Source organism: Erinaceus europaeus, chromosome 14 (assembly GCF_950295315.1).
Source record: "Erinaceus europaeus chromosome 14, mEriEur2.1, whole genome shotgun sequence".
Classification (NCBI taxonomy): Eukaryota; Metazoa; Chordata; class Mammalia; order Eulipotyphla; family Erinaceidae; genus Erinaceus; species Erinaceus europaeus.
In genome coordinates this window covers 24,757,558-24,772,927 of record NC_080175.1, presented here as the reverse complement: position 1 = coordinate 24,772,927, position 15,370 = coordinate 24,757,558, and the positions used below count along the sequence as shown (strand labels likewise).

Sequence of the window (15,370 nt, the reverse complement as noted above, 5' to 3'; positions counted from 1 at the left end):
GTAGAAAAAAAATGTTTAAAAAGAAAGAAAGAAACAAACAAAACAGCACTCTCATTTGCAAAAGGATTTGCCATATACCTCTTATAGAGAGTGCACTTTGGGCATCTCACAGATGAACTCATTTATCCCAGAGCAAGAAATTTGCACAGAATTACTATACTTGTATGTCAATCAAAGCTCACTCTTGATTTTCTGTTGGGGGGGGGGGATGCCAGGAGGTCAGGGACTTTTGTCATTCTACTTTGTACTTTCCTGAAGCCTAGTCAATCCACTTGCTTAGTGCCCTCTGCCACTTTACCAAAAATTAAAAGAAAAACCATGACTTGGTTAACTGAATCATACTGATATTGATTGCTTGGCTTAATGATGGATGTATTGTAGCTGCATACACACTAGCCCTCGGGACACTGGGCAGTGGACACACCACTCAATGGCTTGTGACAGTGAAGAGTGATCTGACCTCCTTAAATTACAAAGGAAGCCAATCTTGTTCATGCATCATTAAATAAAGACCCTGCTCTAAAAGCCTCAAGGCTAACCTCTGTCTAAACATATCAAAATGATTCTAGAGGAAGTGATATAGTTCAGTGGTAAAGGGGCAAGTATGAGGTCCTGGGTTCAACCCCCAGCACCACAAATAAGTGAATTAAAATGACAAACTGAATTTTATGTATTTATTTTTGTGAGTAAGACTAGAGCATTGCTCAGTTCTGGCATATGGTGGTGGTGCCAGGGATTGAACCTAGGACCTCTGGAGTCTCAGGCACGTAAGTCTGCTGCATTACCTGTTGTACTATCTCCCTGGCTCCAAATAGTAATAACTAAATGACCTAGCTTCCCCCTTCCACCTCCACCCCAAATAAAAATATAACCACTCAATTTCTTAGTTCTGGTGACCTCAGCACTCAATGCAATGAGAGAGCCCTTAAAAGCCACCTGAGTCCCCCATGAAATTTAAGTCACAGGAGTCGGGCTGTAGCGCAGCGGGTTAAGCGCAGGTGGCGCAAAGCACAAGGACCGGCATAAGGATCCCGGTTCGAACCCCGGCTCCCCACCTGCAGGGGAGTCACTTCACAGGCGGTGAAGCAGGTCTGCAGGTATCTATCTTTCTCTCCTCCTCTCTGTCTTCCCCTCCTCTCTCCATTTCTCTCTGTCCTATCCAACAACGACAACAACAATAATAACTACAACAATAAAACAAGGGCAACAAAAGGGAATAAATAAATAAAATAAATATATATATATATAAAAAGAAATTTAAGTTACTTCTTGCCCTATACAACGTGCCCCTGCAGATAAAGCAGCAATGGTAACAGGGGTAGGGGGTCACGCACAGCTGGGATGAGGGTTTTTTTTCCAGAATCTCCCAGGATCCTTATCTGGCAGGTGTGGAGGCAAGAAAGAAAGGAGAAAATGCAGCAGTGCTGGCTGTGGCGCTCCTCCTCGCCCAGGGAAGACAGGCAGAAAGGGACTCAGTTCTGCCTTGGGATTGCTGATTGATGGGGAAAGTGACCTGCCTTCTCTCTAGAATGGGACAGTACTAGCCACACTGCAGTAGGAGGCAGGTTTCTGGAGTGTTTCATACAAAGCTAGGGGCACAGGAGAAGCTCAGTTAATTGTTTTTATAGGGAGTTGGGCGGTAGTGCAGCGGGTTAAGCAGGTTAAGCGAAGCGCAAAGGCAGTGACTTAAGGATCCCGGTTCGAGCCCCCGGCTCCCCAACTGCAGAGGAGTCACTTCACAGGTGGTGAAGCAGGTCTGCAGGTGTCTGTCTTTCTCTTCCTCTCTCTGTCTTCCCCTCCTCTCTCCATTTCTCTCTGTCCTATCTAACAACAACGACATCAATGACAACAACAATAATAACTACAACAACAATAAAAAACAACAAGGGCAACAAAAGGGAAAATAAATAAATGTAACTTTTTTTTTTTTACAAAGTGTCTTTATATAAGAGTAAGTACCTGGTTTGTGGCCAGTCAACAAGTCTTAGCAGAGCTCCTATTGTGTGCCCAGCCCCGTGACAGAAATGTGAGAGAAATTATCAGGCTTATCTCCAAGAAAAGTCACAGCTGGCAAAACAGCCAGGTTTGTCCCCTCACTCTCACAGGTATAGGTGTCTTCCAGGAGAGAGCACTTCTCTGCCCTGTTTCCTTTCTTTCTACCCCTTGTTGCTCAGAAAATCACTTGGTTTTTTTTCCCCTGATTGTCTTGCTAGAGAACCACCCTCCTTATAGTGGTCTCTAACCTCTATGCCTCCCATGGGCTCTGCAGGCCTCACAAACACCTGGGCCAGTGGGTCTTTACCACCAATGTCCAGAAAATAGATCCCAGTTTGGTGACAATGATGGGGAGATCTCATAAAGCACAACCCTCTGATAAGCCTCTCTGCAGGATTTTACTGATATGTAGACACGAGGCTCGAGGTTCGAGGCTCAAGGACAGGTAACTGCACCCCTACTGGCCCCTTGCTGGTTCTGCTCAGGGCTCACCACCCAGCCCAATCCAAAGTTCTGGGCCTTCCCCACTCATCAAACCCACATGTCTACTCTACACTCAGACTGTACACTATGCAGACACACCGCAGCCCTGCAGCCCTGCAGCCCTGATCCCAAGATCACATACAGGGCTCCCTGCCAAGATTTGCAGGGCAGGTGAGTGGGCATTTAACCCCCTAGAGCATGAATTCCCACTCTCCTCAGCTTCTCTGCTTCCTCCCACTCCCCACCCTGACCCCAGCCCCCAGCCAGATGGATCAAAGCAAAACAGTTACCTTCACACTCCAAACACCCCCAGTACCCCCACCCCTGCACACCCAGACAGAAGTTTCAGTTGCAGCATCTCTGCAGCTAACCCCATCCCTCTGGAGACAGTAGAAGCTTTCCACCATTTTCCCTTGCTCAGAAATTCCAGGCAATGCAGAGGGAAACCCCAAACACCCCCCTCCCAGCTTTCCAGGTGGGCTCTGTGCCTCCCTTGACTCCATCTTTAATCCCACTCAGATTGTACAGTGGCCAAGAGGGTCCCATCCTGCCTTAACTGGGTCTTTGCTAAGGGAGGATGGATGTCTTTTCTTTCATTAGCACAAATCTTCCACAGAAGAATGCAACCAATCCAGACCTCCCTTTGGTCACAAAGCCACCCAGCCCTCAACCCCAGGAGGTTGGCGCAGGCTGAGCCCCCAGGAACACCCTCAGACTGAGGGTTAAGGAATGGATAGAGGCACACTTCATAAAACATTACCATGTGCAAAGATAGGAGTCCACCTCCTAGGTCCCCAAGGGCTGAGGGAAGCTTCACATGTGGTGAAGCAGTGCCGGAAGTCTCTCTCTCTCTCCTCCCCTCTCAATATCTCTCTGTCTCTATCCAAAAGAAGGAGGAGAAGAAGGAGGAAGAGGAGAAGGTTTCACCCAGACACTGGGAGTTGGTTCTTCCTTGTTAAATGGATTCTCTCCAGCTGCAGCACAAGGCTCAGAGGATATGGAGCTTGCCTTTCACGCCTCTAAGCAGTGTGTGTGTGTGTGTGTGTGTGTGTGTGTGTGTGTGTGTGTGTGTGTGTGTGTGTGTGTAGCACTGTCCCAGGAACAGATCTGAAGGGAGTCCCATTAGGCTTGCTTTTCAGTCAACAAGCAGGGCAGGGCACCCCAGGGATAGATGGCAGCCTCCTCCACAAAGGTCAGGGCAGGGAACCCAGATCTGAGCAGGAGACCTGAGTTCACACCTCACCTCTGTCACTTTTTCAAGATGCAATTTGTTAACTGTTGTGTCCAAACATTCCCATTCCTCCAGCAGACATTATAATACGTGACTTGGCCCCTGGAGATTCGTGCATGATTCAGAATTGAGACCCTCTTTGTAAGGTGTAAACCCTGAGCCTGCTTTCAGGGTATCATAGTAACAGGAGGCTGGAACAAACCCAAGAAATCTTCCTCTGAACCATACCCCAAAGTCAAGTGCCTTAAGTGTACTACAACATGGTGTGGTGATTCCTGGCCTTCATGGCCAGGCAGATCTGGATTCAAATCCTGATTCTGCCAACTTATAGACTGCTACGTTAGCTGGGAGTCTTTGCAGGGTGATGGTACAGGAGGGCTTGAGTTAGAGGGGCAAGTGAGCTGCACTGAAGGACCTCTCTGCAGGGGAGTCAGTGGGGAGAGTTCAACCTTCAGCTCTCTATTCTTTTAGAAGACTCAGTCTGTATTTTTCTAGAGGGTAGGAGGGGAGACCAAGGCCACGGAGCTTGTGAAACTCCTCGGAAATCAGACCAGCACATGTGATGTTGGAAAGGAGGGAGAGGTCTCTACAAGGGCAGAAGCCTGTAAAGGCAGAGATTTCATGCTGAGAGTGCATCGCAGTGGCAGAGCACATGCCTTGCTTGTATGAGGTCCTGGATTCAATTTCCAGCACCAGAAAAAAATTGAAGGGATTTCTGTTACCTTTATTTAAGAAGTGTGAAATTATACCCCTAAATAAATACACGCTTGTAAGTCAATGATACCTTAGTAAACATTTTTTTTTAATTCAGGGGTTTAAAATCCCCTGGAGAGGTGTTAAAATTAACATCCCTCAGTCCACCCCACCTAGAATGTCTGGTTTTATATCCAGACTCTTCTTGGCAAAGGAGATGCCCCTCCACAGGTGGCCCCTTCCCACCTGGATCCTCCAAAGCTTACCTGGGAGGAAGGGGATGATTCTCTGCTTGGGGTCCTTCTGGCCACCTTCAATGGGAAACTTATCCAACAGCTGCATCTGCAAAGCCAGAGAGACAGAGGGATAGGATTCAGGAGACTGGAGAGGTCCTCAGCATCCCTTCCCCACCCCTTTCCACTGCTCGGGGTCCTCACACGGATGAGTGAGACCTCAATCCCTCATTTCACAGACAATTAACCAAGCACATGGGGCATGAGAGGAGGCCTGTGCTCTCCATACATTCTAGGGGGTGTCTGTACAACCTCCAGAGGGGCCAGGGCTAGGGGTGTGGGGAGGAGTGTCTGCCAATGCCCCCAGGAGAGGCTGAGAGAGGACCAGCAGGTCTCCAGGCCTAGCTGCAGGTGGGGTTTCCAGAAGTTTCTTTGGGGCCAGTTTGACCCATCCATCATCTGCTGGATGAGTTCTTCAGCCACCCACCCACCATCCCAAACCCTCCTGGGTCAGGAGGTGGAAAACCCCACCTGAAACTTCAGCCAGACCACCTACCTTTCAAAACCACTCCTCAGAAGCAGACCCAGATGTTATTTTAATTGCAAAAGTAAACCTAGCCTCTGGCCCCCACTGCTAAAAGATTCCCCCTCCTCTGTGTCATACCTTCCCACCCTTTGATGACTGCTGTTTTTTCCAGGGATAGACCCACTGGAAGTTTCCAGGATTCTGCAGAAACTACTGTTTTTTTTTTCTTCTGCTATCCTGGGCTTAAATTCTATATAAACTGGAAAAACACACAGGAGACAGGATGACCAAGGCCACAGCCCCTGTGGGTATGGTTAATCTCCTTTCCAAGACAGAGGCGGGAGCTGGAGCTGGGTCAGAGTGGGATGTAACCCAGCTACCCAGCAGTGTGGTCTGGGCAAGGACAGGCAACTGTCCCTTGGGCCACAGGCACCTCACTGGTGAAATGAGGAAGAACAGTCACATGACATTTCAAGGCCATGCCCTCCCTCAAAGTTGTATTGAGCACCTACTTAGAGCAGCAAGCTCTAGAAAACTGCATTGTATTATATATAATGCTGTAGTCCATGGGTCCTTGTCAATGGCAATTCAGTAGAGAGCTGCAGAAGGTGAAGAAAGCAAAACTACACTGGAGGAAAATAATTCCCGGGGAGAGGAGACGGGAAGTGCCAAGAGCCTGAAGATGACCAGTGAAGTTGGAGAAGTTTGAGCACAGGGCCAAAGGGACAGTCAAGGACATCTGAGAGGCAGGATGGGCTTCATTTTAAGAGGATGGCTCTCAGAAGGTTAAGCACAAGTGGTGCAAAGCGCAGGGACAGGTGTGAGGATCCTGGTTTGCGCTCCCGGCTCCCCACCTGCAGGGGAGTCGCTTGACAGGCGGTGAAGCAGGTCTGCAGGTGTCTATCTTTCTCTCCCCCTCTCTGTCTTCCCCTCCTCTCTCCATTTCTCTCTGTCCTATCCAACAATGATGACATCAATAACAACTACAACAACAATAAAAAAAACAAGGGCAACAAAAAAAGGGAATAAATTAAAAAAAAAAAAAAAAGGATGGCTCTAACTCCAGAAGAGTAAATAGGCCACAGAGTGGAAGTAGGGAGAACAGTTAGGGGCTTGGGCCAAAAGTGTTAGCATTGTAGGCATTGAAAAGCAGTTCTGGGCAGGGGTAGATAGCATAGTGGTTATGCAAAGAGACTCTCATGTCTGAGGCTTCAAAGTCCCAGGTTCAGTTTCTCAGTTTCTGAACCGCCATCAGCCAGAGCTGAGCAGTGCTCTGGTAAAAAAAAACAAAACAAAAAAAAAACAGTTCTATGCTTGATTTTACATGTATGTATTCATACGTGTATATTTACACCCACTAACCCATTTGTCCATCTGGATATCCATTAGTCCATCCATCCATCCATTCATCCACCCACTCACCCATTCAGAAATGTGATTTCAGGATTCTTCTCTCTTGCACAACCACAATCCAACAAACACACCCATTTTGAGCTCACACGTGCAGGGTGGGTCATTATCAGTTACCATTCAAAATAAAACAGAGACTGCACCATTATTAACTTTCAGTTCCCTTAACACAGAGTGAAATTAATAAAAGCTGGCTCATGATTTTTCAAACCCTAATGTTGTATGTCCATTTCTTAAACATTGCATAATTGCCTGCTCTGTATAAACATCTCTGGGCCAAAGCACCATCAAATTGCCCTCCCTAGGGATTTTTTTAAACTTATAAATTGCAAATCAATTCCATGAAGAGAATCCTGTTATCTCCTTCCCCCCATCAAAAAATTCTTGCTCATTCTTTTTATTTTATTTCTATATTATGTAAGTAATTCATATTCACTGAAGTGAAAAACTACATATTGCACAAGTATGGGGTCAAAAAGAGAGCAAGAATCACTCATGATCCCTCTCCTTAAAAGAGTGACATTAGGGAGTCGGGCTGTAGCGCAGCAGGTTAAGCGCAGGTGGCGCAAAGCACAAGGACCGGCATGAGGATCCCGGTTTGAACCCCGGCTCCCCACCTGCAGGGGAGTCGCTTCACAGGCGGTGAAGCAGGTCTGCAGGTGTCTATCTTTCTCTCCTCCTCTCTGTCTTCCCCTCCTCTCTCCATTTCTCTCTGTCCTATCCAACAACGACAACAACAATAATAACTACAACAATAAAACAACAAGGGCAACAAAAGGGAATAAATAAATAAATAAAATAAATATTAAAAAAAAAGAGTGACATTAATATTTGGGATATGTATTCTTTTCTCTGCATGTAAATAGGAGAAGCTCACTGAGGCTCTCCTACTATATAATGGACATTTTCCCATGTGCAAACCATTCTATCATCGACTGTTCAATATGATATCATGAGGAACATCATGCCCATGCCCATTTCTTTTTGACCTTTTGTTTTCTTTTCTTCTCTCTTCTTTCTTATTGCCACCAAGGTTATTGCTGGGGCTCACTGCAGGCACTATGAATTCATCACTCCCAGCAGCCATTTTTCCCCTTTTTTTATTTGACAGGATTAAAATTAATTGAGAGGGAAGGGGGGGGTCAGGAGGTAGTGCAGTGGGTTAAGCACACATGGCATGAAGTGCAAGGACTGATGTAGGGATCCCGGTTCGAGCCCCCAACTTCCCACCTGCAGGGAGGTGGCTTCAGAAGTGGTAAAGCAAGTCTGCAGGTGTCTATATTTCTCTCCCCCTCTCTGTCTTCCCCTCTCCTCTCTATTTCTCTCTGTCCTATCCAATGACAACAATAACCACAACAACGATTTTAAAAAGGGGGCAACAAAAGGGGAAAAATAGCCTCCAGGAGCAGTAGACTGAGCCCCAGCAATAACCCTGGAGGCAAAAAAAAAAGAGTTAAAAAATATAAGAAAAAGAGAGGGAGAGAAAGATAGACACCTGCAGACCTGCTTTACCACTCGTGAAGCATCCTCTCTGCAGGTGGGCAGTGGGGGCTTGAACCTGGGTCCTTGTGCATGATGATATGTGCACTTAACCAGGTGTACCACCACCTGACCCCTCTTTACTACCTTTTCTTTGCTGTGTTTCATCCTGTTGAAATTTGGGCATATTTAAAGGCATGTTCTGTCTTCCCCAGAAGACCAAGAATAAAAAGGTGAATAAGTGATGTTCGTAGCTGGACTTGGCGTCTCTGAGAAAAGGTTCCACAGAATTCCTGAAGAGGCATCCAGAGATGAGTGAGGACAACAACAGACAAGCATCATGCCTCATTTCAGGGATTTTCCCTCATCTGGAACCCCCATCCTCCAGAAAAGTCACAGCCAGCCATGCCCACTGATGTGCAGAACTTACACAAGTTGCTCCAGCTCTTGGAGACTCACAGGAGGTAGACTGCAGAAATTAAATTTCTGATTGGCTTTGATATACATTTGCTCTCCAACTCTAAGCTCTTTTGCAGACCTCAGATTCTGAGAATCCCACTGTGCCCAGGGAAAGTTGTGGCAAGTAGAGAGTGAAGACTGATATGTGTGTGGGGGGTGCATCGTATATTCATTTTGTTTTTGCTAAACTGTTCTTTGCCTACCGTCTAGATAGATAGTAGGCTTTCTGTAACGTATGAGAAATAAGTTGACTTAAAAAAACATTTATCTGTTGTAAAACGCTTAATATGAGAGACGATGGAGAGATAGAGAAGACTAGTACACTTTTTTTATTCTGGCAAAAGATGATGTGTGGGATTGAACCTGTGGCCTCTGGGGCCACGGGCATGCATGTTGCTGTAACAGACTCTTTCCCTGGATGCAAAAAAATAAGTCAAAGTATATTATTTATACCAAGGAGCTCAGAATTTAATGATGTCTCCAGCATCCATGTAAGCACTTAACAACACATTCAAGTGCAGCTTCTGACTCAGTAGATCTGAGATCCTGCATCACTACCACAGTCATAGGTGACAATGCAACCTCTGGGCCATGGACCACACTTGGCAGCATAGCCAAGTTCTTTTCTTTGTTTTGTTTCACAGCACATGTGGTTACCTGCCTTTACTTATTTATTCATACAGGCCACCAGAGTTATCATTAGGGCTTGGGATATGCAAAACAACTCTACTGTTACTTTTATATTTTTATTTATTTTTAATATTTTATTATTTACTAAATAGAGACTGGGAAAAACTGAGGTGGAAGGGAGGGATAGGAAAGAGAGATACCCACAACACTGCTCCACCACTGGTGAAGCTTCCTCCTGCAGGTGGGGACTAGGGATTTGAACTCTGGTCCTCATATATGGTGACATGTGCGTTCTACTAGGTGAACTACAGCCCAGTCCCTTGACTTTATTTCTTTTAATGCAATACTGGGGAAGGAACTCTAAGCCTAACACCTGACACTGCTGAGCAGCCTCCACAGCCCAAAATTTTATTCTAATTTTTGTTGTTAAAATTCGGAGGCTCTAGCCGGGCTAGCTTCACGGGCGGGTAACAGAGACGCGGAGACAATGGCTGGGCAGGGAAGCTGTATTTCTTTATTCAGGAGCAACGATTCATAAACTAAGACAAACTAATCACCAAACAGAACTCTGCTGTCTCTTTGCGGCGGTGCAAGCACTCTCTCCAACTCTGCAACTCTCCAACTCTAGAACTCAGGAACCCTCTGTTGGGGTTCCTTGGGGTGGGGCCAAGCGGGCCCGCGAAACTAACTGGACTGATCCAATTCTCTTGGCGGGGGAGTTCTAGAACAACCCAATGTAAAGCATACAACAAATTTTGATAGAATGGGAGATGGGAGAGGGAGTTGTGAGAAAGAGACCAAAGCACCATTTGACCATCCAAAGAACCTTTGGTGGCTGTCCATGGTGCTCTTATGTGGTGCCAGGAGTCAAATCCAAGCCTCATTCATGTTAAGACCTGAACTTTATACACTGAGCCACTGGACACTTGAATGGGACACAATCCCATTCAAAATGAGATGCATGGTAGCTATACAATAGGTCCTGGGTCCCAAAGGCTACACACACACACACAAGCACACACACACACAAGCACACACACACACAAGCACACACACACACAAGCACACACACACACACACTGAGAATTTTAATTGATTCCATGTTGATATATTTTGGATATCAGGTTACCTGAAAATTTCATTTAGTTTTAAATGGCCTCCATAATTTTTAAATATTTATTTATTCCCTTTTGTTGTCCTTGTTGTTTTTTTATTGTTGTGGTTATTGTTGTTGTTGTCGTTGCTGGATAGGATAGAGAGAAATGGAGAGAGGAGGGGGAGACAGAGAGGGAGAGAGAAAGATAGACACCTGCAGACCTGCTTCACCGCTTGTGAAGTGACTCCCCTGCAGGTGGGGAGCTGGGGGCTCGAACCGGAATCCTTATACCGGTCCTTGTGCTATGTGCCACGTGCACTTAACCTGCTGCGCTACTGCCCAACTCCCGGCCTCCAGAAAATTTAAAATGGCTTGTAAGCCTTGCTTCTCTGGTGTGTGCATTTTCACTTTCCTAACTAAAAGTTTAAAATATTGGGGTGGGGGGGTGGGGCACATACCATATGAGGAATACTTAGAAGGAGTTGGGAGGAGCAGCCTTTAATAATGGAATAAAAATCATTAAATTCCATCTTAAAATTACAAAAATAAAATGTCATGGGACATATACTCAATGGGGTACTACTCAGCAATTTAAAAAAGACTATATGTGTCCTTTGGGGCTAAATGGGTGGGAGTGGTAGAACTGACACACATAAACTTGAAAAAAGAAATATATATATATTTATACATACACACATATATATGTAGTCAACCCATATCTATGACTTTAGGAGAACTGTGGCTACTTTTAGAGGGGGTAGGGGCACAGAACTTTGGTGGTGGGAGTGGTATGAAATTATACCCCTATTATCTTATAATCTTGTAAATAACTATTAAATCACTAGCATATATATATATGTGTATATATATATATATATGTTTAAAATCAATATTTACCAGAAAAGACCAATTAAAATACCAAAAAGCATTAAAAAAAAAAAGGCATGTGGGGCTGGGTGATGGCACACCCGTAGAGAGCACACATTAAAATTAAAATGTGGTCCGTGCTATATGTCTACAAGTGTGGTGGGGAGCCTGCCCACATCTAGCCACCTAGGGGGCTGAGGGAATTGTCACAACTACAGTTTCCTGGGCTCTAGCCGGAAGTTCCAAAGCTTGCGCTGGTGCTGGAGACCAGTCGGCAAATTCCAGACTGAGAAGGAAGGGTGAGGATGGAAGTGAAGGACTGTGGGGGCTGATGTAGGAATCAGGGAAGGTTTCCCAGGGCAGGGGAAGCCACCTCTGCCTTAGCAGAGTTCTGCTCACCTTACTGGGGCCTTCTGTCACAGAGCAGTCTGATAATCCCCACTGGGTCTATGTGGCTCTTAGAAGTCAGGGGTAAGCTCATAGCACTGCAGATTTGAGTTTTCTCTCAAAAGGCATCTTAGAGGATGCTTTCTAGCTGGATTTTCTCCCACGTCCTTCTCTGCAACAGACATCCCTCATCCTTCACCTCCTGCTTAGTCCTGGCCCTCTTGTGGCCAACTCAGCTCCATCTGCTGAGTGGATGGGGCTTCTGAGAAGCCTTAAGTGCCCCTTGACTGCTCCCCTCCACCCTTAGCCTCAGGTGCTGAGTCTGTAGTGGCCTCTCCCTGGATGCCACCCTCACGGTAGAGCCTGGGCATCAGCCCTCTACTTAGCCCAAGGCCTACTGGGAAAAGGAAGCAGTGTTCACCAGCTGCTGGTAAAATAGTCTCTGCCCACAGGTCACCTTTCAAAGAAAGCAAATCTCTTGGCTCAGACTCTAGAGCAAATGAGAGAGAGAGAGAGAGAGAGAGAGAGAGAGAGAGAGAGGAAGCAACCCAGCTGAGTTTACTCAGTGCAAGTGGGATTGGGGGTGCTGCAGGGCTCAATGTCTGTGCCTCTGCATAGCACAGCAGAGTGGTGGGTGGTGGAATAAACATTTGGGGCCATGTTTGATATACAATCCACATGCCACCCCACCCAGGGGCCAGACAGGCTGCAGAGTGGTTCTGTAATCTGGTTGGTGTGTAATTTGCAGGGCTGGGCTGGACAGGAAAAAATGCTGGCATGAAAGGCTGTGGGGGAGGGGGCCTAGTCTTGAGGTCTGCTTAGGCCTTTTGTGAGGAGGAAGCCTGCATGCGTGGGCTGGGAGGAAGGAAGGCTCCTCCCAGCAGAGGGTTCTGCTGCAGCTACCTTTTCAGGCAGGAAGTGGATTCTCCTACCACTGCAGCCAGGGTCTGACTCAGGCTGGAAGCACAGCAGGGCCCACTGCCAGGGTCCTTAGAGTGAGAGACATCTGGCTGATGAAGCCCTTTGCAACCACATCAGAACTTCTCACTGTGTAGAGGACGCCAGGCTGTTTATCTAAGGGGTGGATAGTGTGAGAGATACTGGACAGCTCGGCTCCAGGAACTGGCCCCATCCAGAGAAAGCTGATTCTGCAGCTCTTCTTGAGCAGGACTTTGCAGAAATAAACACTGGGGAGGAAGAAGGGTGGGCCCCAGGCCCAGCTGGGGCACATCTGTAACCCAAGAGGCTGACTTGTTACCCTTCTGAAAGAGTGGAGTTCTCAACACCTCAAGCTTTAGGATCTATCACAGTCTTCAAGTGTTAACCCTTTTCACCATTTCCAGTTCAGGAACAAACAGAGGTGGGCTCCCTGGTCCCAAAACCTGCCTTAAAAATAGGTAAAGGCAAAGGAGATAAATCTTAGATGCAGAAAACTCAAAGAAAGAAAAACGAGCCCAAACTTAAGTACACCAAAGCACATAATAATTAAAATGGCAAAGATCAAATGTAAGGAGAGAATATTAAAAGCATCTAGAGAAAAGCCAAGAGTCACCTATAAAGAAACTGCCATAAGACTACCAGCTGTTTTCTCAGTAGAAACTATAAAGTTTAGAAAGGGCTGGTAGGACATAATCAATATAATCAAAGTTCTGTAGTGGTAAAATCCTCTACCCAAGAATACTTTCTCTAGATAGATTATCACACAATTTTGAAGGAGTGGTTACTTTTCAGACAAGTAACGCTTAAAGGAATTTACTGTCACTGAACCAGTCCTATAAGAAATACTGAAGGGATTTATATAAAAGAAAAAAATATGAAATTATCTTTCCCATATGTTGGAAATAAATAAGCAAAGCGAGGGAATGAGCAAAGTTTAATGAAGGCTTTGGTCACTAAAGGAGAAATGAGGCTATAACGGGAGTTTGGAGTGTGCAGTGGATTCCAAGGTTGTAGATTTAATGAACTTTGGTGAGAGGTATTATTGGAGTTTAGTGTTGGGCAAAGTGTGGTAACACATTTTGAAGGAGAGGGGAATTGTATTTCTGAACATTTATAGTTTTGTAAACCAAGGTTACCACAACAAACAAAATAAATTTTTTAAAAGAGGGCATGGCCTGGGAAGTGGTACAGTGGATAAAACACTGGATCTGCAGCACAAGGTCCCAAATTCAATCCCCAGCTTTGCATATTGCCAGAGTGATGTTCTGGATATTTCTCTCTCCCTCTCTCCCACATAAATAAATAAATCTTAAAAGAAAAAAGAGTCAGGGCCAAATAATCTTCCTAGACACCATGAAAGATCAAGGGAAACTTCAGAATTGGTTTGCCTGTTCTATTAACAGTACTTACTCCTCCCTGGGGTCAAATATTGAGGACACATCAGGGAATAGCAGAGAAAGAGAGAGAGAGAGAGAGAGAGAGAGAGAGAGAGAAATTATAACTTTTCTTCAAAATTTTCATGCTTTAAGACCTGACAAGTACTTTGCTATTTCCTTCCTGCTTCTGTGACTTTTAAGTAGTGTTTACTCTGGGATGGTTACTTAACTATCTCAGCTTAAGGACATACCCGCTTTCTTTGAATTCTAACAACATTCTTGGTTGATATTCTCTTTCAGTACTTCACACTGTCTTTGCAATTTTTTGCTTATTTGTTTTCTAGTATAAGCTCTTCTCACTGCCCAAGAGGAAAAATTCTTCCTCTTGAATGATCATAGGAATCTTTGTAGCAAACCAGTTGATAAGTGAATGTCTCTTCAAGGTTAAATGCAGGTTTATTCCTGGACTCCCAATTCTACTTCTTTTCTCGAATTATTTCTCCTTATATCTGTAATAGGCCATCTTGATCACTGTAACTTTAAGTTGTTTTCATATATATATATATATATATATATATATATATATGTTATTTATTTTTGGCATAGATTTTTTATTGATTGAACATTGCTCTAAAATATTATAAGACTTTAGGAATATAGGTTCACACCTGTTATTTATCTTTATGAAAGACAGATAATAAGAGTGAGACCTTGGTTCAGTTCTGGCATGGTGGAGCTGGGAATTGAACCTGGGGCATCTGGGTCCTCAGGTATGCAATATGCTGTACACACTACCTTTATATATTTCACAAACCCAACAGCTGCTGTAATCACTACAGTAGGCTTGCTGGGGGTACAGGGAATAGGAGCCCTGCATTCTTGATAGCATAGGCCAGGAGTAGCATTTCTGTTAAGCTGAGACTAGAGGAGCCAGGGAGTGAGCTGTGGCATACGTTACTCTTAGAGCACTTATCAAATCTTAGGTTTTCTTAAATAAACATTTCTCTGTGTGCTGTGTGCATTTTGTACAATTTCCAGAGACGTTAATTTTTAAAGTAACTCACACCATTTAAGGCAATTTGACTGGTGAGTGTTCACAGAGCTAATCATGCAGTCACTCTGGAAGGACTCTCATGTTGCCTTTGTTCTCCCACCTCAAAGTGCCCAATGCTGGCTCTCTAGCTGGTGCAGGATCCTCATGCCTTTGTGTCAAGTGATCCAACTCTGAGCTTTGATGTAAGATACGAAAGCAACAGATTTGGAAGGGACTGAAAAGCACCTGTGAAGCAATTCTTAGCAAATCTTCTTGGGGGAGGGAGACTTAGCAGAATTCTCTGCTCAAGGGATGGAGAGATACCTCACTGGGTAGAGTACAAGCCTAGTTATCTACATTTGAACCCTGACACTATATGGGAGTGTCACAGGGAGCTCTGGTATAGTAATGATTCTCCACTTACATGTGAGCCAAACCCTTGTGGCACTGAGTCATTATCTCTGTCTCCCTGTGGGACTGCACTGCTGTCCAGGTGGAGATGCTTTCTGCCAGGCTGGGGGTGTTGATCGACC

The 15,370-nt window shown here is 45.3% G+C and overlaps 1 protein-coding gene across 7 annotated transcripts in view; it reads right to left on the bottom strand.

The window, feature by feature from the left end:
* Positions 1-15,370, bottom strand: part of SH3PXD2A (SH3 and PX domains 2A) — a 262,938-nt gene that overhangs the window by 143,900 nt on the left and 103,668 nt on the right. For all 7 annotated transcript variants that reach the window (XM_060171382.1, XM_060171386.1, XM_060171384.1 and 4 more), the window contains one exon: positions 4,669-4,744. In XM_060171382.1, the coding sequence (XP_060027365.1) occupies positions 4,669-4,744 (76 nt within the window). The remainder of the gene's footprint in view (positions 1-4,668; positions 4,745-15,370) is intronic.